Source organism: Castor canadensis, chromosome 11 (assembly GCF_047511655.1).
Source record: "Castor canadensis chromosome 11, mCasCan1.hap1v2, whole genome shotgun sequence".
In the NCBI taxonomy this organism is placed as follows: domain Eukaryota; kingdom Metazoa; phylum Chordata; class Mammalia; order Rodentia; family Castoridae; genus Castor; species Castor canadensis.
The window spans coordinates 24,515,467-24,535,515 of NC_133396.1; the positions used below are offsets into that span (position 1 = coordinate 24,515,467).

The window sequence follows — 20,049 nt, forward strand, 5'->3', positions numbered from 1 at the left end:
ATGAATGTAATCCCAGTTCTTGAGAGGCTGAGGCAGGAGAATCTTGAGTTCAAGGCAGCTACATGCAAGACTCTGTCTCAATAAAAAAAAAAAACAAAAAACCCAAGCTGGTAGAGTGGCTCAAGCAGTAGCCTTCCTAGCAAGCATGAGGCCCTGAGTTCAAACTCCAGTGCCATACACACATGCAAAAAAAAAAAAAAGAAAGAAAGAAAAGAAGAAGGAGAAGAGAATGGAGGCAAAACTTTATTCACTCTCTTCCCTCTTCTGCTTCCCCACCCCCACTTTGCTGCTGTGCCTGTTAACTCTGTGGGGGCATGAAAAGGAAGAGCTGAGTTGGGAGAGGAGAGGTGGGTGAGGCTCCAGCTCTGTCAGGGACAGCATTGTGATCCTAAGGAAGTCCCTTCATCTCTGGGCCTTGGTTCACGTCTTGGTTAGGGATCATCATAGTCTGTGAGGTTGAGGGTGATGTGGGGATGGTGGTGATTTGATTAGGCAGAGCAAGGGACTCAGAACTCCAGGCTTGAATCTCACTGGATGTGAGCAGCTATGTACTCTGAGGGAGGAGTTGTCTCTGAGCCTCAGTGTCTGCACCTGTGAAACGGGGATAAGAATATTCACCATACATGGCTGTGGACAGAATGCATTGAAATGATGTGCAGGAAAAACACTTTATGAACTGCTACAGTCTAGACAAAGATTCTGTGATATTTCCTACCCTCGCCATTCCCAATCCCAATTCCAGTTGAGCAGCTGATGTCAGTAGATGCAGGCAGCCAGAGCAGACTGCCAGGAGATGCAGCCTGGCCTTTATCACGTCCGTTGCAACTGCTGCCAGGAGGCCAGGTGGAGCAGAGGGGTTGAGAGAGGGGCATCGGCTCATCTGCAGTTGCTATAGCACCCCATCCTGGATTTGCCATCCCTCCTAATGAGCAAAGAGCAGAGGGAGGAGGGGTCAGGGTAGGGAGAGTACAACTGGTCCTCTCCTCCCCCCCCCACCCCGCTCTCTCTGGAGCAGATGTGGGGTGGGGGAGTAGAGAAAGCAAAGCCTGGGTACTGGATCAGAGAGGGAGGAAAAAGTAGTATGCCAGGATTAAAAGGTTTTGAAACAAGGGGGGAACCTGATAAAGGAGGGGCAGAGCCCTCATACCTATGTCCAAAAGCCAGCTGATGATGCTGGGAGAAGAAAAAACAAGCAAGACAGCACCAGCTTTACACACACACACAGAGAGAGAGAGAGAGAGAGAGAGAGAGAGACACACACACACACACACACACGAAGAGGAAAAGGCAGGAGAGAAGGTGTGGAGGCAGGCAGCCTGTGACTGCAGCCAGCCTCTGCTTGGGCTCTCCTGAGCACCAAATTCCCCAGGCAGCCTGGACAACAGGATCGTAAGAGCTGCTCTGAGGATGGGCACCGGGGCAGTGGTCATGCCCTCTCCTGTGTGGGGATTGCTGGGCTGTTACTTCTTTTGTGGTTGGGTTCTGGGGGGCCCACGGTCCCTCCGCTCTCTCCCTTCACTGACCTCCCAAGGCAAGCCAGGATCTGTGCACATGTGGGAGCCCCCACAGGGGGCTGAGGCAGCCCTGGCTTTTCTCTACTCCGGAGATGCCCAACAGCTGCTGGGAGTGAATTGCAGCAAGCATTTTGAAGCTCGTGGGGCAGAAGCTAGACCAGGGATCCCCTCAGTCCTACAGAGGGCAGCAGGCACTCTTGCTCAGGCTGCTAACTTCCTCAACATGCTCCTTCAAGCCAACGACATCCGTGAGTCCAGTGTGGAGGAGGATGTGGAGTGGTACCAGGCACTGGTCCGCAGTGTAGCTGAGGGAGACCCAAGGGCCTACCGGGCTTTGCTAACTTTTAACCCTCCACCAGGGGCCAGCTACCTACAGCTGGCCCTGCAGGCGACCCGGATGGGAGAGGAGACCATTCTTCAGGATTTGTCTGGGAACAGGGTGAAGGAGAGCCCAACTGGGGACCTGGACAGCCCTGCCCTGCAGAAGCGGGTGCTGACCAATGACCTAAGGAGCCTCGAGAGCCCCAAGTGGCCACGGGGGGATGGATATGTGGGGGACATACAGCAGGTGAGGCTGTCTTCTCCCTTCCTGGAATGTCAAGAGGGCCAGCTCCGTCCTGGCTGGCTGGTCACCCTCTCTGCCACCTTCTATGGACTCAAGCCAGACCTCAGCCCAGAGGTCAGGTAAGTGGGCATAGCAGGATTTGGTGGATTTGTGGGGATGGGGGATGGAAGCACAAGTCTAACCAGCTGTGCATGGGCCATTTGGCAAGAACATGTGTATGTCTGGGGGGGGCACAGATGTGTATATTTGTATTCTACTAAGTGTATTTACAGCCAGCTCTGGGAATCTATAATTATCTGTTAGCATGTAGAGGTGTGTGTGTACATGTTGTGTATAAATCAATCCATGTACCCATGTTAATCTGGGTATCTATTTGTATTTATGTACTTGTGCACATGAATGAACATCTACAAACATGTGCATATACAGGTAGTTATGAATATATAGGCATACATCTATATGCAGGTATATTAATGTGTGTACAGATGTGTGGTTATAGACAAGAACAAGGCTTGGCTCTCAGGTCTGAGGAGTGGATGTAAAAGGCAGCAGAGCCACGTGCTGGTGACTCATACCTGTAATCCTAGCTACTCAGGAGGCAGAGATCAAGAGGACTGTGGTTCAAAGCCAGCCCAGGCAAATAGTTTGTGAGAACCTATCTCAAAAAACCCTTCACAAAAATAGGGCTGGTGGAATGGCTCAAGGTGAAGGCCCTGAGTTCAAGCCCCAGTACCACAAAATAAAAATAATAATAAAATAAAAAATAAAAGGTAGGAGAGGACTTTGGTTGGATGACAATGACAATCCATGCACCAGGCTTCTTAAAGAAGCCATGTGGGCACACCAGAAGGAAAATAACTGGGCAGGGGCTTGGAACCAAAGCCTTTTCTGCTAAAGAGTTTTCTGAGTCCCTAAGGTCATTCTCAATGCCCATAGTCTTATGCAGAACAGGTCCCAGCCACCGTCCTGCCTGTCCTGACCAGGATACTCTTCAAGTAACTGACTCCTCCCTTCAGTAGAGTAAAGAGTTAGGAACCCTACTGGGAAGGGGACAGCAAATGAGCAAAACATTTACCAATCAACATTGGTTTTCCAGCTCTGTGTCCCCATTCATTGTTTCCAGTGGGATTCCCTCTTGCAAGCAGGCAGGCTGGCTCCTTGCCAGCTCTCTCCACACTCAATCCAGGATAGTGTTTAGGGAGCTGTTGGGTCAGGCAGCTCCAGCACAGAGCTCCTCCATTCCGTAACTCCTTTGCTGTGATCCGTTCAGACCTGGCTTGGGCAAGGAGGTGATTAATAGTTAAGCTGAGCGTGTATGTGTGTACGTGCAATGGGCAAATGTGAAAATCCCCTCCAGAGAGATCATCAGAGCCCGAGACTTGTCTGCATGTCTTGACAAGTCTCTTCCCTCTATCCACTGATGGAAACCAGGATGTTGAAAAGTGGAGGGGTCTGGGGAGCCACGTAAACTGGGAGGGAGATTGTTGCCATAGAGACAGGGTTAATAGCACTGGAGAAATGGAATGCATGTGAGTTACTCTGCAGTTATTTTGCTTAAGTTTGCAAAGACTACATTGCCTGGTAGTCTAGTGCCCAGGAACACATGTCCATCTTGGTATCTATTACTATGTCCCTAAATACCAATTCACTGCCATAGGGGGCAGGTGCAGATGGACATAGATCTCCAGAGTGTGGACATCAATCAATGTGCAAGCGGCCCAGGCTGGTACTCTAATACACACTTGTGTGATCTCAACAGCACCCAGGTAAGGATAAGGGAGATGGGTGCCAGTAGGTCCTGCCTCCCTTCTCTTTCCCATCACTACCACTATCCAGCTCCCAGAAGCAGATAACAAAGCCACTGCAGCATCTCAGATCTTCATGGGAGTTCCTAGTGATTGGCAGAGATGATATGCCAGGCCTTGTAAAAGTAAGGGCACTTTTACAGCTTATCCTAGACCTCCCACACCCCACCTGAGAAATCTACCCGTTCCTTTGAAATACCAGTATGCGTCCCTGTGTCCTCTCCTTTTTGGTACTCAGTGCTCAGTGCTCCAGGATCCCTTCCCAAAGCCACTTCTTTTTTTTTTTTTGTAGTACTGGGGCTTGAACTCAGGGTCTTCACCTTGAGCCACTCCACCATCCCTATTTTTGCGAAGGGTTTTTCGAGATAAGAGTCTCGAGGAACTATTTGCCCAAGCTGGCTTCAAACCTTGATCCTCCTGATATCTGCTTCCTGAGTAGCTAGGATTACAGGCATGAGCCACTGGCACCTGGCCCAAAGACACTTCTGAGCCTCAATTAATCATCTCTTTCCCTTCCCTTGAACCACATGTTCCATGCCAACTCAGCTCTGGGCTCCTTGTGGCCCATATGGAAATACATGGAATTGCTGGTTGGGGTGCAGGAGGACAAGAATCTAACCAAACGAGCTTGAAGAGGTCTGAAGCTGGAGCAGGTGATGAACCCCAAGCCAGAAGCAGACAGGCTCAAAGTCAGAGTGCAGGTGCTTCGGGATGATGGAGAACAACGGCTGCCAGTCCTGCAAGCTCAACATTGGGAGGCTAAGAGGCCAGTGAACTTGTCCACCCCACGGTTACTCTGACTGCATGTGCATTTCCAATCTGAACTGAGGCCAACGCAATGCTGGCTACCTGTGGGGATGAGTGAGCATCTAACTCTGGGCATGCAAGTGAACTTCCTGTCTTCAGGGCACAAGTGTTTGGAGCTAGAAGTCGAGGAATGGAGAAAGATTCCCAACTTCTCAGTTCAGTTTTGGGTTTTTTGGTGCTAGGAATTGAATGCAGGTCCTTTGATGTGCGAAGATTATACTCAGTTCACTTTTTAACCCAGTCACATTTATTTCCCTAGGTATACATTTGTCTGATTGCATAGACTGTGTCAGGAACAGAGCACATTCCAGTGGTACAGCTGGCCCTCGATTTCATAACATTGCATTCTAACCCCTCTAGGCGAGGTCAGAGGCTGATTCAGAATTTCCCAAGGTGAACTCCTTCCTTTTCTCACTGATGTCTGCTCCCAGCCACTCTCCACAATAATCTACTTCATCCTGTCTGACTCTGGGGCCTGCTCCGTCCCCTGCTGGGCAAACATCAACGAATGGGTGGAGGTGGAACAAAGGGCTGGTCTTGGCATCCCACCAGACTGGCATTAGAGCTGGGGAATGCAGACCTGAGCCAGATGGCTCCTGATGGAAGAAGTGGGCCTCCATGGGGGACTTTTCAACTCACCTGTGGGCCAAAGAGGCTAATGGAGACTCTCTGAAGCAGGGTGAAGCCACACAAAGTACGCCTCATAGCTGAGCTCTTCCTACTTTCACCTCCTCCAGTCCCCTGGACTAGCAAAAGCTGGGCACTTGGAAATAGGACATGAGGCTTCTGCTACTGATCTGAACAAAAGGGTGATCTAAGCAGTAATCTTTTCTCCTTGAAAACATAAGTTTTCCTCCTTTCAAAACAGTAAGGGATAGGGTGGAGTTTCCAAAGAGGGAAGGCCTCACAAGGACTAGAGAGAGCTTCTGGTAGGGTTTCTCTTACGAAAACCCAGAAGCCATGGATAGGGAGCTAGATGGACCTTCCAACTCCTCCTAGGAGGGAAAGGTCTTCCAGAGAAAGGGCCCATATAAATACATGTCACTTGTCATTCACAGTGTGTCCCCCTGGAGGGTCAGGGCTTTGTCCTTGGTCACTACCTCTGCCACTGCCGACCTGGATTCTACGAGGAAACAGACTCTGGGGGTATGTAAATGTCCAGGAAGGTGTTTTACAGGCTAGGCTAGTTGGCAGGGAACAACTGGGGAAAGGACAAAAGGACAGAAACTTGAGGGGCAAGGACAGATCAAGAGAAGCAGGAGAGGGCAGCAGGGCAATTTCAGGGAGTCTGCCTTCTCAGAATGAGCTCAAACATAGAGGTGTGATGCAAGTTGGCTTCCCAATGAGCCCAAACCTGGCATCACCTCTTCCTATTACCTGCCCTCCCCAGACAGCACCACTTCCTCATATCCCTGGAACCACAGACCACATGAGGACAGAGGACTAGTATCTCAAGATGCTCCAGTCAAGCTCTTCTCCCTGTATCCATCTTGTTCTTTCTAGGATTAGGGAGTGCCACACAGACTACGGAACAATCTGGGTCCCAACAGGGCAGTTCAGGGAAGCTGCTTCAGTGTCAGCCATGTCCCGAGGGCTGCACCAGCTGCATGGATGCCACACCGTGCCTGGTGGAAGAGGATCTGGCATTGCGGGCAACAGTGCTGGCCTTCCAGGCCTGCTGCATGTTGGCTGTCTTCTTGAGCATGCTGGTTTCCTACCGCTACCGCTGGAGCAAGGCAAGGAAAGCCCACATCTCTCTCTTACACACACATCCTACCCATCTTCACTAGACACCTGAGACTTAGGGGAATGGGTGCCAGTCTTAATTCTAAACCTCACTATGTAACATTAGGCAGTGACCTTAGACCTATTTCTCTCACCTGCAAAATGAAGGCATTGGACTTAATTCAACAATGCTAGTTGAATATCTACTCGAAGCAAAACACTGCAGAGCTACCATGTAAGTGCTCAGTTTAATGGAAGAAGCACACATGGAACTAAAATGACAGCATAGTGAGACAGCTGTCAGTTGCTGTGGGAGCTCAGAACAGAGACCCAGTTGTCCTGCCTGAGATGCCGTCAGAAAAGTTTCTGGGAAAAGTGGTATTTGAGCCAGGCTTGAAAGCTAACTGGATGTTTATTGGGAAGTGAAGGAGCATCCTATTCCAGGCCAGGCCACAGTCTAACGCAAAGCTTGGAGGAAGGCAGGAGAGCCTATCTAGCTGTAGCAACCTCTGATTTGAGCCCTGTGTGAGACTGGGAGAGCATGGGGCTTAGCACTTGTGCAGCTAGAACCTGAGGAGGAGGTGAAAGACCGACTGTGGGCAAAGGATGGAGCTAATGTTACAGGGTAAAACTCAGGGCTAGAGTGACTTCTCTAAGAGTCCTGAGACCCTCTAGCACCATCACTGAGGCTCAATCCCTCCGCTACCCTGCTCACTTGCCTCTCTCTTCCCTGGGCTCACAGAGGATCCGGGCATCTGGAGTTGTTCTGCTGGAAACTATCCTTTTTGGATCCCTGCTTCTGTACTTTCCTGTAAGTTTGTGGCCATCACCCGTGGAATCCCCCCATAGACCCAAACTAGCACACTCCAAACCCCAAAATCCTTCTTCCTCTGTACCTCTTAGGAAGATCCAGAGACCTCAAAATCTCTCTACTCTTTTTTTTGTTTGTTTGTTTTATTGAGCTGTAATTCTTTTTTTTTTTTTTTTATTTACAAGGCTTGGTTCATTTCTCCCCCTGCCCCCACCCCCTCCCAAAATCTCTGTACTCTTAACTACAATGGGTAGGCCAGTGTAGTGAGCCTGGAGCTAAACAGTGCCAGGCTTAAAAGAACTTTAGACCTGCTGTATGATTTAGGACAAGTTACCTAGCCTCCCTGATACTTAGGCTGCTCCTCTGCAGAATGGTGATGTTGCCTCTAGTGTAGGGCTGTGGAAGGTGAGTCACATGCACAACATGAGCCTAGTACACAGCAGAAGTGCAGTGAAAACAGCTTTCTGCCCCCTTCCCACCAGGTCTTCATTCTGTACTTCAAGCCCAGTGTATTCCGCTGCATCGCTCTTCGCTGGGTCCGGCTGCTGGGTTTTGCCATCGTCTATGGGACCATCATACTCAAGCTTTATAGGTAGGGCCTGGAGCAGACTTTGCTTTCACACTGCTCACCCAGGCCACCCAACTTAGGGAGTTTTTCAAAGTTAGACTCTTACCAGCTCTACTCCCTTTTACCCCCAAGCCTGTCCCAATCACTCAGCCTTCCACTCCACGTAACTTTTTTGGGGGTGCAGCAAACTGTGGAAAGGACAGGACAAGTAAACGTGTGGAGGGGAGGGCAGCTTGGTCTTCCCAACGTTCATGTGTACTCTAACCCTACAGAGTGCTTCAGCTGTTTCTGTCTCGAACGGCCCAGCGGGGCCCGCATCTGAGCAGTGGGAAGCTGCTGCGGTGCCTAAGCCTGCTCCTGCTGCTTGTTCTGTGCTTCCTGGCTGTGTGGACAGCGGGTGTCCTGGAGAGAGGCACCCAGCACACACCTCTGGTGACCCGAGGCCACACTACTACTGGCCGCCACTTCTACCTCTGTCACCACGACCGCTGGGACTACATCATGGTTGTGGGTGAGTCATTTCTACTGATCCCAGCCTCCCTCTGGTCCACAGCTCCACAACTCCAGGGTCCTGCTTATCCTGCCTTGTACTCAGATTCTAGACCTAGGCTCCCCAGTGCACCCTGCAGAGAAGCAGCAGCAGCTGCTGAGGTGTGAGCACTCTCCTTCCCCACCTCCCCACCTCCTCACCTCCCCGCAGCTGAGATGCTGCTGCTGTGCTGGGGCAGCTTCCTCTGCTACACCACCCGGGCTGTCCCCTCCGTCTTCCATGAACCACGCTACATGGGCATCGCCCTGCACAACGAGCTGCTGCTCTCTGCTGCCTTTCACACAGCCAGGTAAGAACAAGACCACTTATACCTACCTCCTCACCCTGCGAAGGTATAGCCCCGACACCACTCCTCATCTCCCAGATGCAGGGCCTACCCCACGGCCGTCCTCACTATACTACTGTACCTCAACAGGGTGAGGAGAGGCCACGCATAGTCCTCCTGCACCCCATGTCTCACACAGATGAGGAGGCCCTGAGCCAAAAGAAGAGAAAGTATGCCCCATTTCTAATTCCTGTTCCTAAGCCCACCTTTCTAGCAACCCCAATATATGTCTTCCCACACATCCTTCGCTTCTCCCTGCCTTCTCCCTCACCTAGTCATTTAAGCAGCAGACCCGCTGTGTGTCCATGGGGACCTGGCCCTGTGGTGGAGACAGATTCAACCTACAGGATGATCCTAGCAGTCTGTGTGTGTATGTGGTACCGGGGCTTGAACCCAGGGCCCACACCTTCAGATACTCCTTTTTTTTTTTTTTTTTTTGGTACTGGGGTTTGAATTCAGGGCCTACTCCTTGAGCCATTTCACCAGCCCTTTTCTTGTGACAGATTTTTTGAGATAGGGTCTTGTGAGCTATTTTTCCCATCTCACTTCAAACTATGATCTTTCTGATCTCTGCCTCCTGGAGTAGCTAGGATTATAGGCGTAAACCACCAGCACCCAGTTTATCCTAGCAGTCTTGAGCACGATTCTGTTCTGTAAGCTAGGCAGCCAGAAAAGGTGAGGTAGAGTAATCTGGGTGGGCTTCTAGGAGGTGGGCTATGAAGTTGCATCTACATCTGGGAGAGAGCAGGAAGAGCTCCCTCCTTACTCAGGGATGGCTCTGGGGAGAAGAGCCAGTGAGGTGAGGTGGGCAGGCTGCCCATACCTGCACTAACAATCATCCCCATCCCCATGGCCCCCAGGTTTGTGCTGGTTCCTTCCCTGCATCCAGACTGGACCCTCCTCCTCTTCTTCTTCCACAGTCACAGCACAGTTACTGCCACACTGGCTCTGATCTTCATCCCTAAGGTGAGGTCTTCTCCCATCTGCATGAGGCTGACTCTGGTCCCTTGTAAGGGCATTGTGGATCTGCTATCACTACAGCACCCTCTCCAGGTCAGGGAGAGGATGACAGAGGATTCTGGGAGTGAATGATCTCTCAGCAGCCTATTCAAGGACTTGGGGAGGGGGGGAAGAAGCCATTCCCTGCTTCCATTTCCCAGGTGAGGAAAGTAGTGCCAGTGCTAGAGGGGTCTTTTTAACACAGCTGGTGAACTCTGAAACTGTTTGGATGTGGTTAGAGAAACAGGTAGGGAAGCTGAAGGCTATGGCTAGGGATTATGGGGACTGGAGGGTAGAATTACCCTGGTCTCTGAGCTAGAAAAGAGAAGATGAGGGAGAGTAAAACTCTATGGACCCTTGGAATTCCAAATCAGAAAAGGGGCAAAGACTCACAAAGTAAAGAGGTACCCCATATGGTAACTGAGAGTAGAAGTGGACAGGAAGTCATGGTGAGTCTTTTCCACCATACACACCCATGTTGGCCAGTTACGGAAACCAGGGGCGCCTCCACGGGAGGAGATCTTGGATGAAGTATATGAAGATGAGCTGGACCTGCAGCACTCAGGCTCCTACCTCAATAGCAGCATCGCCTCAGCTTGGAGTGAGCACAGCCTGGACCCGGGGGACATACGGGTAAATGCCGTCTCTTCTCTGACTCTTTTGATACCAGTTTTTTTGTTTTGGTTTGGTTTTTTTGGCTGTATTGGGGTTTGAACTCAGGGCCTCATGGTTGCTAGGTAGGCACTCTACCACTTAAGCCACTCTGTCAGTCCTTTTTTGCGTTGAGTATTTTGGAAATAGGGTCTCACACACTATTTGCCTGGGCTGACTTTGAACTGCAATCCTCCTAATTTCTGCCTCTTGAGTAGCTGGGATTACAGGTGTCAGCCACCAGTGCCCAGCTTTTATACTGGCTTTTAAGGACTGAGCAGAGGGAGCACCAGACTAGGTGCCTCTGTAGGTCCTCTCTTCCTTCCAAGACTGCCCCTCTGTTCACCACAACCCTAAATTGACTCCCCTGACTATTCAATAGAGGCCATGCATCACCCAAATTAAAAGACTCCAAAAGCCCACAGCCCAGACCCTGGAAACCCAAGCCACATGGCAAATTAGAAGCATGGCCAAAGTGGATCCTTAACTCCTCATGCCCTCATCATGAGGGGCAGACTAAGAAACCTGTTAGTCCCCAGTGGCACAGTTGGTGACCTCAGGGTCAGCTGTGGTGCTGGGCAGTTCAGGCACTAAGTGACCAGCACAATTTCTACCAGGAGCCCCTTTCCCTGGACCTGGCAGTGTTCAAGAAAGGAAGACCTCCTTGGACTTACACTAGAAGAACGTGTTTACTTTTATTTGTCAGTTCAAGGGGATTATTATCACAGGAACCATAAGAGGCTCAGTAGGTAAAAAAATCAGGAGACCTGGCAATTTTGTAAATGTAAGGCACAGGAGCCATCTTGGGAAGCCATTTTTCATCCCCTGCAGCAGTTCCCTCACCTGACTTGTCTACAACCTTGTGAGTCTTCCATATCTCCCAATTCCTTCCTCATCCCAACTACCTCTCCCATTTTTCCATGTCCTTTTTTTTTTTTTTTCCTTGCAGTACTGGAGCTTGAACTCAGAGCCTATACCTTGAGCCACTCCCATCAGCTCTTTTTTGTGAAGATTTTTTTTCGAGATAAGATCACTTGAACTATTTGCCTGGGCTGGCTTTGAACTGCAATCCTCCTGATCTCTGCCTCCTGAGTAGCAAAGATTATAGGCATGAGCCACCAGCATGAGCCACCAGCACCTGACCCCCATGTCCTCTTGGCTCTCTTAGCCCTGCCTGCTCTGCCTTCTGTCCCCCTCTGTGGCTCCAATCCAGCTGTGAGGCACTGCACACCATCCTCAGCCCCCCACTTTCTGTAACGTAAGCCAATCTGTTCCCCTTTTGCTGGCTCTGGAAATTAAAAGCTGTAAGATTTTAATTTACAACTAAATTCTTTCTGCCTGCTAGTTCCATCAATCTCATATAATCCTCTTAAGGAAATGAACATGGGTCAGCTAGGTGCTATCACTTTATAAAAGATGAAGAGGCACAGAGAGGTCAAGAAAATAGCCTCAGATAGGTGCACTGGTCTCATCTATAATCACACCTATAATCCTAGCTACTTGGAAGGCTGAAATCAGGAGGATGGAGGTTTAAGGCCAGCCCAGGCAAAGGGTAAGCAAGACCCCCATCTCCAAAATAACCAAAGCAAAAATGAACTGGAGGTGTGGCTCAAGAAGAAAAAAAAAAAGAACAAAAGAAAATAGCCTCGAGGCACAAATAGGTCAGCAGTCTCAAATTGTTCCCTGTAACCACACTGGTGATGTTTCACCAGACCATAGTGAAGGGAGGGCACTCTGAGCCCTCAGATGAATGGATCCAGCTCTGAACCAGGTTTCCCTGGTCTTGTAGGAATGGAGAAATAAATTATGAGTTTTAGAAGCAGGGAAGGGACACAGCTTGATGGAAAATGGTCTAAACAAGAGCCAAGGGGGAGACCAGCACAATCAAAGGCTGGGAGAGCTCAGCTGTCCATCTCAATGGCAGCTCTGCTTTCTTTGTCCTTTTCCACCCTGCAGGATGAGTTAAAGAAGCTCTATGCCCAGCTGGAGGTCTGCAAGACCAAAGAAATGGCTGCTAATAACCCTCATTTGCCCAAGAAGCAAGGCAGCTCACGTCAGGGACTGGGCCGCTCCTTCATGAGATACCTGGCTGAATTCCCCGAGGCCCTGGCCCGGCAGCATTCAAAGGACTCAGGCTCACCGGGCCACAGCAGCTTGCCTGGCTCCTCTCGCCGCAGGCTCCTCAGCTCCAGCCTCCAGGAAGCCAAGGGGCCCCCAGCCCTGTGCAAGTCCCACAGCACCTACAACCAAGGGGAACAGGACTCACCTCTCCTCAACTCTCTGCTGAGAAGGAACCTGTCCAAGAAAGCCTCTCGAATAGAAAACCAGGAGTTGGTGGAGGGGCCCTCTGCCCTGAGCTTCAGGTCAGCCAGTGCCCACAATCTAACGGTGGGAGAAAGGCTCCCCAGAGTCCGGCCCACCTCTCTGCAGAAGTCACTCAGTGTGGTGACTGGCTCCAGGGAAAAGGCCCTGCTGGTAGCCAGCCAGGCCTACCTGGAGGAGACCTATCGGCTGGCAAAGGAGAGAGAGGAGCGAAAGAAAGCCGAGGTGGCTATGGTGAGCCCAGTGCGGAGGCCATCAGCCAGGAGGTTGGAGCGGACTCGAGGGGCCCCCCTGTCAGCTCCACCTTCCCCTGCGAAGAGCAGCAATATGGACAGCTCTCGTGCCTCTGGGAATCTTCATGAGGAAGCTAGAAGAAGGCTGCCTCACCCACCCATCCGGCACCAGGTCTCTACGCCAATCCTGGCCTTGTCTGAAGCCTGCCTGGGAGAGCCAAGGACGCTTTCTCCCACCTCCACCTTGGCCCCAGCTCTAACGCCAGCTCTGGCTCCAACACCCCACCCTGCCCTGGCACCCGTCCCAGTGCCCCCCCAGAGTCCCAGCTTACTCACCTTCATCTGCCCCTGGGAGAATGCAGAACTGCCAGTCAAGAAAGAAAATGTGGTCCCAGAAGGTCCTTCAGGGACAGAGCAAGGCAGCCACTCCACTGCCCCAGCTAGAGCCAGGCTCTGGAGGGCCCTCTCTGTTGCAATAGAGAGAAAGGGCACTGGGGAGAATGAGATGGACAAAGAAGACGGGTGTCTCCAGGGAGAGGCTGATGATGTGGAAGAAGACAAGCCCAAAATCTCCAAATCCCACAGCCTTAAGACTCCTGTGCAGCAGGGCTCCATGCGCAGCCTGGGCCTTGCTATCAAAGCTCTGACACGTTCTCGGAGCACATATAGAGAGAAGGAGTATGGGGAGGGCAGTCCTGAGAAGGAAAAAGGCAGGGCTGCAGGCACCAGTGTGGGGGCTTCCCCTCGATCTCCCAGGCTAGGCCGGCCCAAGGCCGTGAGCAAGCAGGCTGCCCTTGCTCCCTGTGATGATGAGGAATCCTTCCAGAACCAACAGAATGCCCACACCAGCAGAATACTCCAAGTCTATCACCAGGAGGGCAACAGAGAAAAAGAGGACAAAGGTAGGAAGACATCCCAGAGTCTAGGGGAGTGGAAAGTAGAGAAAGCAGGTAAAACAGGGCTTGCCACACTGAGGCAAATTTTGGGGGACAAAAGTGCTGAGCAAGCAAAGGAAGCCCCTGTTGGGAAGCAGGAGCGATCCAATGCTGGCCTCCAGCCTCTAGGCAGTGCTGGCCACTGGGTGGCAGAGGTATGCCCCTGGGAAGTCACTGAGTCAGAAACATGTCAGCTGGACAGTAGCAACAAGGCCAAAATTTGCCCCTGGTTGGAAAGTGAAGCAGCAACTGAGAGGAAAGCATCAAGACAAGATTTAGGTGACTCCCAAGAAGAGACAGGGAAAGCCTCAGAGCCCAAAGGTATGGTTGCCATTGCTCAGAAAAAGCCAGAGAAGCTGGTCAGGGGCCAGGAGGCAGTGTATCCCTGGGAAAGTATCAATCCTGGAGGTCTATCCCATCTGTCAGCCCCTCAGGACTCTGATAAAACCCAAGACAGGTCTGAGGCAGTGGGCAGTGTGGAGGTGAGAAGAGTGGAGAAGCATCAAGGGGAAGCCACTAGCCCAGAGGCTTGTTCACCTACCACTACCGAGGCAGAGCTGTACCCCTGGGAGGCAAGTGACAGGGAGCAAGGGACACCAGCTCAAGAAGTTAAGGAACTCCTCCAGGAAAAGCAGAAAGTCCCCAAGGAAACAACCTTCTGGAGCGCACAGAAACTAGATGGAGACCTGGAGTCTCTCTGTCCATGGGAGAGTACAGATTTTCGGGGCCCCTCGGCAGTTCCACTTCATGCCCCTGGAAGCCCAGGGTACTCAGGGAGTTTGGGCAGTAGCCTTGTGGAGGTGTGTCCATGGGAGGCAGGAGATGAACGTGCTAATAGGAAAGCAGAGGTCTGCCCCTGGGAGCTGAGTGATGAGCTAACAGGGAAGGAAGCATTGAGTCAGGGGGTGGTTGGGGAATCTCTCCCTAGAAAGGAGAAATCCTTCAGAAAGGGGAGCTCAGAAGAGATAGGGAATCAAACTGTGAAAGCAGTGCCAACAGCAAGTCAATGGCACAAGTCAGTGTGCCTCCAAGAGGGCACAGCCCCTGTGTGGTCCAGCCCATGTTCAGACAACTCCTCATCCAAAGCTGGTGGCCAAATCCTAAGCAATAGGGACAGCAGAGCAATGGTGTGTCCATGGGAAGTGCTCAAGCCAGAAGAAAAGAAAGCAATACCTGCCACAGCAGAAGTCTGTCCCTGGGAGGTAGATGGAAGAACAGAGAACTGGACATCAGGGCAGGCACCAAAAGAAGAATCTCAAAAGAACAAGGAGAAAATCCCTGGAAAAGAAGGAATCCAAGATGTCACGGCATGGGAAAAGCCTGAGAGGCAGATCCAAAAGCAGGAATCAGTCTGCCCCTGGGAGAGTGTGGACCCTGGCAGCTTTCCCCAAGACCCAGAGAGATCCCAAGCTATTTTCCAGGGGCCAGGTAATACGGGAAGCAAAGCTGCTGAGATCTGCCCATGGGACATAGAGGAAACCCTAACAGCCAAGAAGGCAAAGATCTGTCCCCGGGAAGTGGGTGCTGGAGCAGAGGAGGAAAAGGCTTTAGGAGCTGAGGCCATTAGTAACTCTCCAAACCATATAGGAAAGACTTCTGCAGATTCTAGATCCAAGCAGACAGCTGTTACTGCTCCAAAGAAGTCAGAGAGACCTGCACTGGAACAGGAGGTGGCCTGTCCCTGGGATAGCTTTTGTTCAGGGGGCTCCTCTCAGCATTCAGACACTCTGGACCCTGACAGACCAAAAGCTGGACTCCAGGAGCTGGAGCATGTGGGCTGTAGGCCAGCAGAGATATGTCACTGGGAAGTGGAAGAAGCTCCCATTAATGAAAAAGCCAAGATCTGTCCCTGGGAGGTAAAGGAAAGAGCTACTGAGAAAGGAATGGAGAAAAAGATGAATCAATCAGCAGAACAATGGGAGAAAACTCTAGAAAACAGGAGACTCACCTCCCAGGGAGAAGGCATATCAAAATGGGAGGCAAAACTCCATCAAGAGCAGGAAGCTATTTGTCTTTGGGAGGACAAGGACTTAAGGGAATCATTTGATCAGGTCCCCAAGGTCTCAGACTTGTCTAGCAGCACTAGTAGCCAGGTGGCAGAGGGACATTCCTTGGAAGTGAGTGATGAAGCTACAGAGAAGGGGGATGTGAGACAAGACCCAAAGACAGACTGCTCAGAACACATGACCGAAGAAAAAGCTCCAGCTTTGAAAGCAGAAGTCACTACTGAACACAGAGAAAAAACAAGCAACAAGCTCCAATCTGTCTGCCCTTGGGAGAACATGGCTCCAGCAGGCTCTTCCTCCCACTCCAACAGTCAGTGCCTTGACCAGTCCAGAGCCAGCTCGCAGAGCCTGGTCAGTGCTGGGGGCAGAGTCACTGAGGTGTGTCCATGGGATGTTCCTGGCCTGGATAGCTGCACTAAGGCTGAGATCTGCCCGTGGGAGGTGACTGAGCGAATCCCTGAAAAAGGGGTATCAAGACCAGATGGAATGGGGGAATCTCAAGAGAAGGAAAGAACCCCAGAAAAATCAGAGCCCAAAGGTGTAGCAATTCAGAAAACAACAGAGACAGGTAACCTCAGGAAGCAGAAGATTGTGTGTCCTGGGGACAGTCAAGACTGGGAGGATCTGTCTCCACAACCAGCCTCAAGCACTTCTGAAGGAAGCAAAGGCAGTACTGAGGCAGCAGGCTGCATGGGGGCTGGAGTCGCAGAAGTGTGTCCATGGGAAATAGAGGAGGCTCTCTCTGCCAAGAAAGCAGAGATCTGCTCTTGGGAGGTGAGTACAGGAAAAGCGGGGGGACTGGAACAAGGGCTGGATGGAGAATCACAAGGGCAAGGAGAGGTGTTCCTTCAAAAGACAGAATTTGGAGGGGTTGAAGGACACTTTCCAAAAGCAGCAGCAAAACTCAACAGTAAGCAAGAGACAGTGTGCCCCTGGGAAGACACAGGGTCAGAGGGGCTTCTCCTCCAGCCAGACACTCTGGACACCAACCACACCAATGTCAGCCCCCATGGAGCAAGCAGCCTGGAAAGAATAGCAGAGCTGTGTCAATGGGAAGTCACAGATCCAGAAGGAAATATAATAAAGGGCACCATGGCAGACATCTATTCTTGGGAGGAAACTAGAGCCCCTTTTGAGGAATCTGGCCTCCTAGCTTTAACAGCAACACAGACAGAAAATGTCATTCCATCCCCTGAGCAATCACTATGCCTTTTAGTTCACAGACCTTTGGATAGCTTCCTTTCAGAAAGCAAGAGCCCCCACCCCAAGGTGAACAAGCCAGCCAGTACTTTTACTCTGGAAGGTGTCAGAGAACTACAAGGACCTTCAGGGCTTGAGCCAATGACCAACTTGGCTTCGGAGCCAAGTCTCCAAGAAGCTAAGGCTCCGAAGTCTTCCTCCTTAACTGGAGACCAAGGACTAATAGCTTCTGAAGTTCAAGATGAAGAACTCAGCCCTCCACCTGCCTATCCTTAGGCCTGGGAATAACAGCTTCATCTGGTGAGGTCAAATACTGAGCTAGCCTTCAGGAGCCAAGGTCCTTTCTAAATCCTGGTGTTCCCAAAGAGCTGAATCAAAGACACTTGGTCACTTCCCCTCCCTAGGAAAGCCAGAAGACAACTAATTCAAAAGACAAATTGTACAAGAAGGATGCAGTATGGACAGCAAGGGAAGTCCACCCTCTCTTTACTTTTCTTCCTGCTGGAGGAAACAACAGCTAGACCTTCTGTTTCCAAAGAATCCTCCTGCTTGTCCAGAATACTTGACACAGCCATGTGAGTCAGAGAACCCATTTGTAAGGCCAGTGTCAGCAATGAGAAGCAGTCAGCAGTGCCCACATTAGGGAGACTCAACAATTAAGTCTACCAAATTTCCATTTGTTGAAAAGAAACTGAACCTCACATAGCACTGGCAACACAGGGACTATTACCAGAGAAGGCTAAATTGCTGTATGAATCTAAGGAAGTCATTTAATTCAAATTAAAAGTTAAGTTGGGGGGGAAACTAAAAGGTCTTGCCACTTAAATATAGTGACTTTTTACTCTGAGTCTCCCATTTTTGCTTCATTGTTTCTCATACCTGCCCTGCTTGCCTGTGAAGTAGAAACAATAAGGTATTCTGACATCATGTGAACATCTGGCATTGAAAGTGACATCAGAGACATCACAGAGAACAGAGGAGAAGCAGTTTTTCCAGGTCCTCCACTCCAGGCAAGGTGGAGTTTTCCTTTCTGTATGTCTTCAGTATGCCTCCCACTAGCTTTTTTCTCCATCTGTCCCAGGTCTTGCTATCCTGTCCCAGGTCTTGCCAGTCGCCAGAGCTCATCTCACTAACCTGTTCTCCTTCTTCTAGTCTTTGAGCACTGTCTGCAACAAGACCCTTCTTTTACTAATGCCACAGGAGCCAATGGAGAATTTCTGCTTCTCGTGCAAAACCACTACAAATCACTTGCTTAGTAACAAGAGGCCACACCAGTCTCCTTCCAGAGGAGCCCAAGAAAGAAAAGAAGTCCTGTTTATAGCCAATATTCAAACTACTTCTGCTCTCAGAAAGAGTAGAGCTCTGGGGCAGTTGAGAAGCCAGAGGGCCAGGACAGGCATGATGCAAACACAAGCTCTTCTTTCTTAGGCAGTTCTCTCTTAGCTTGACTCTCTTCTCAACCGTTAGTTCAGGTTACCCTTGCTTAAGCAGGGCTAGGTAACAGAGTGCTTGAGGTTAGATGATACTAGAGGGAAATGAGGAAGGAGAAAAACATACAGAGAGAACTGGGAGTCAGTGGCTTATACCTATAATTCTAGGTACTTGGGAGGCTGAGATCAGGAGGATCATAGTTTGAGGCCAACTCCGGGCGAATAGTTTGGTACACCCCACCTCCAAAATAACCAGAGTAAAAATGGACTGGAGGTGTGGCTCAAGAAGTACAGTACCTCCTTTGCAAGTTTGAAGTCCTGAGTTCAAACCCTAGTCTCACCAAAACAACAAAAAGCATACAAAAGAAGTACTGGGTTTGGGAGAGGTTAGGTGGGGGGTAGAAATAAGCAGGCTACTATGGCAGAGTTGGTGGGGGTTTAAAGATGGTAATAAGTTCCACCCCCAACAGTACAGGTATGAATGTTATTCATGGAGAGGAAAAACAACAAAACAATACCAAACACTCAGCAGGAAAGCCAGGAGTCTGCATGTAAATACCCTGGGCAGGTACAGGACTTCACAGGAAAAGCAGCCCATTTCTGAAAAGGAGAAGAATTGAATAACCTCCTCTACTTGGGTCCCTTGCCTAGTTATTTTTATTTGTTTTTAAGGAAGAAAGTCTTACTTTGGCTCACAATTTCAGAAATTTCAGTCTTTGATCACTTGTCCCTGTTGGTTTCAGTCAGTACATCATGGTGGGAGTGTGTTTACTTCATGGTGGCTGCGAAACAGAAAAGAGGAGGGGACCAGGTCCCAATATCCCCTTAGAGAGCACACACTCAATTACCTAACGTCTTTCCACTAGGCTCCATCATTTAGTTTCCACTACCGCCAGCAACAGCATAGGCTGGAGAACATTCAAGATCCAAACAACAGCAAATGTCCAACTCACTTCCTCCTCCAGCATGTATATTATCTCCTTTATATAGAATTGTATACTGCCTGGGCTGTTAAGAGCAGCAAATGAAGTGTGTTGTTGCTCTGGGTGCTGGCTACTTATAATCCCACAGCTTCTGAGCCAATGTGAACTTTGCTAACTGTGCACCCCAGAACAATCCAACTGGGTTTGGTCTAGCTGGGAAGAACAAAGTTGGCTCCACATTCACTGTTACGAAATAAGCCATGAGGAGAAAGAATAAAAGAATGCTTTTTCTTGACCACTGCTGTTGGCTCCAGCTTAGTCATAATGATTTTCTCTTTAAACACAGGAAGAGAGATAGAGAACAGTGCCTGCTCCAAAGCCCAGGGTAATCACACTGCTGCCTTCAGGACTTCAGGTAGTCTGGCTAACTCTCTGCCAGTGCTCAAAACTGCAGTTGACACTGCAGATGGTCTCTGCCTGGTCCTGCTAGCCAACACTTCACATCTGGAGCCATTTGCTCAGGTGGATTTGACCCCAAGGGGAAATGAAAATTGCAGTTATTCTCTGGCTCCCTGGTGGCAGCTATCGCTTAGCTGCTATTTAGAATTATGTACAGACCTCCAAGACAGATCCAGGAAAATGGGATGAAATAGCCTATTTGAAACACTGTTTTTATGTGT

At 50.3% G+C, this 20,049-nt stretch overlaps 1 protein-coding gene across 1 annotated transcript; it reads left to right on the forward strand.

Annotated features, from left to right (window-relative positions):
- The first annotated feature begins 138 nt into the window (after positions 1 to 138).
- On the forward strand, positions 139 to 19,377 carry Gpr179 (G protein-coupled receptor 179). The gene is made up of 11 exons (XM_020159185.2): positions 139 to 2,198; positions 3,737 to 3,845; positions 5,750 to 5,837; positions 6,195 to 6,427; positions 7,159 to 7,227; positions 7,710 to 7,819; positions 8,068 to 8,306; positions 8,496 to 8,634; positions 9,531 to 9,636; positions 10,156 to 10,302; positions 12,277 to 19,377. The coding sequence occupies exons 1-11, from the start codon at positions 1,408 to 1,410 to the stop codon at positions 17,290 to 17,292; spliced, it is 7,047 nt and encodes a 2,348-aa protein (XP_020014774.2). The 5' UTR covers positions 139 to 1,407; the 3' UTR covers positions 17,293 to 19,377.
- The last annotated feature ends 672 nt before the right edge of the window (positions 19,378 to 20,049 follow it).

What these genes read in the sequence shown, in the direction of transcription:
- Gpr179 (XM_020159185.2), top strand. Translation starts at nt 1,408, where the DNA reads ATGGGCACCGGGGCAGTGGTCATGCCCTCTCCTGTGTGGGGATTGCTG. An exon ending in GTGATCTCAACAGCACCCAG is followed by an intron (nt 3,846 to 5,749) that starts GTAAGGATAAGG and finishes TGTCATTCACAG; the next exon opens with TGTGTCCCCCTGGAGGGTCA. An exon ending in GGACTACATCATGGTTGTGG is followed by an intron (nt 8,307 to 8,495) that starts GTGAGTCATTTC and finishes ACCTCCCCGCAG; the next exon opens with CTGAGATGCTGCTGCTGTGC.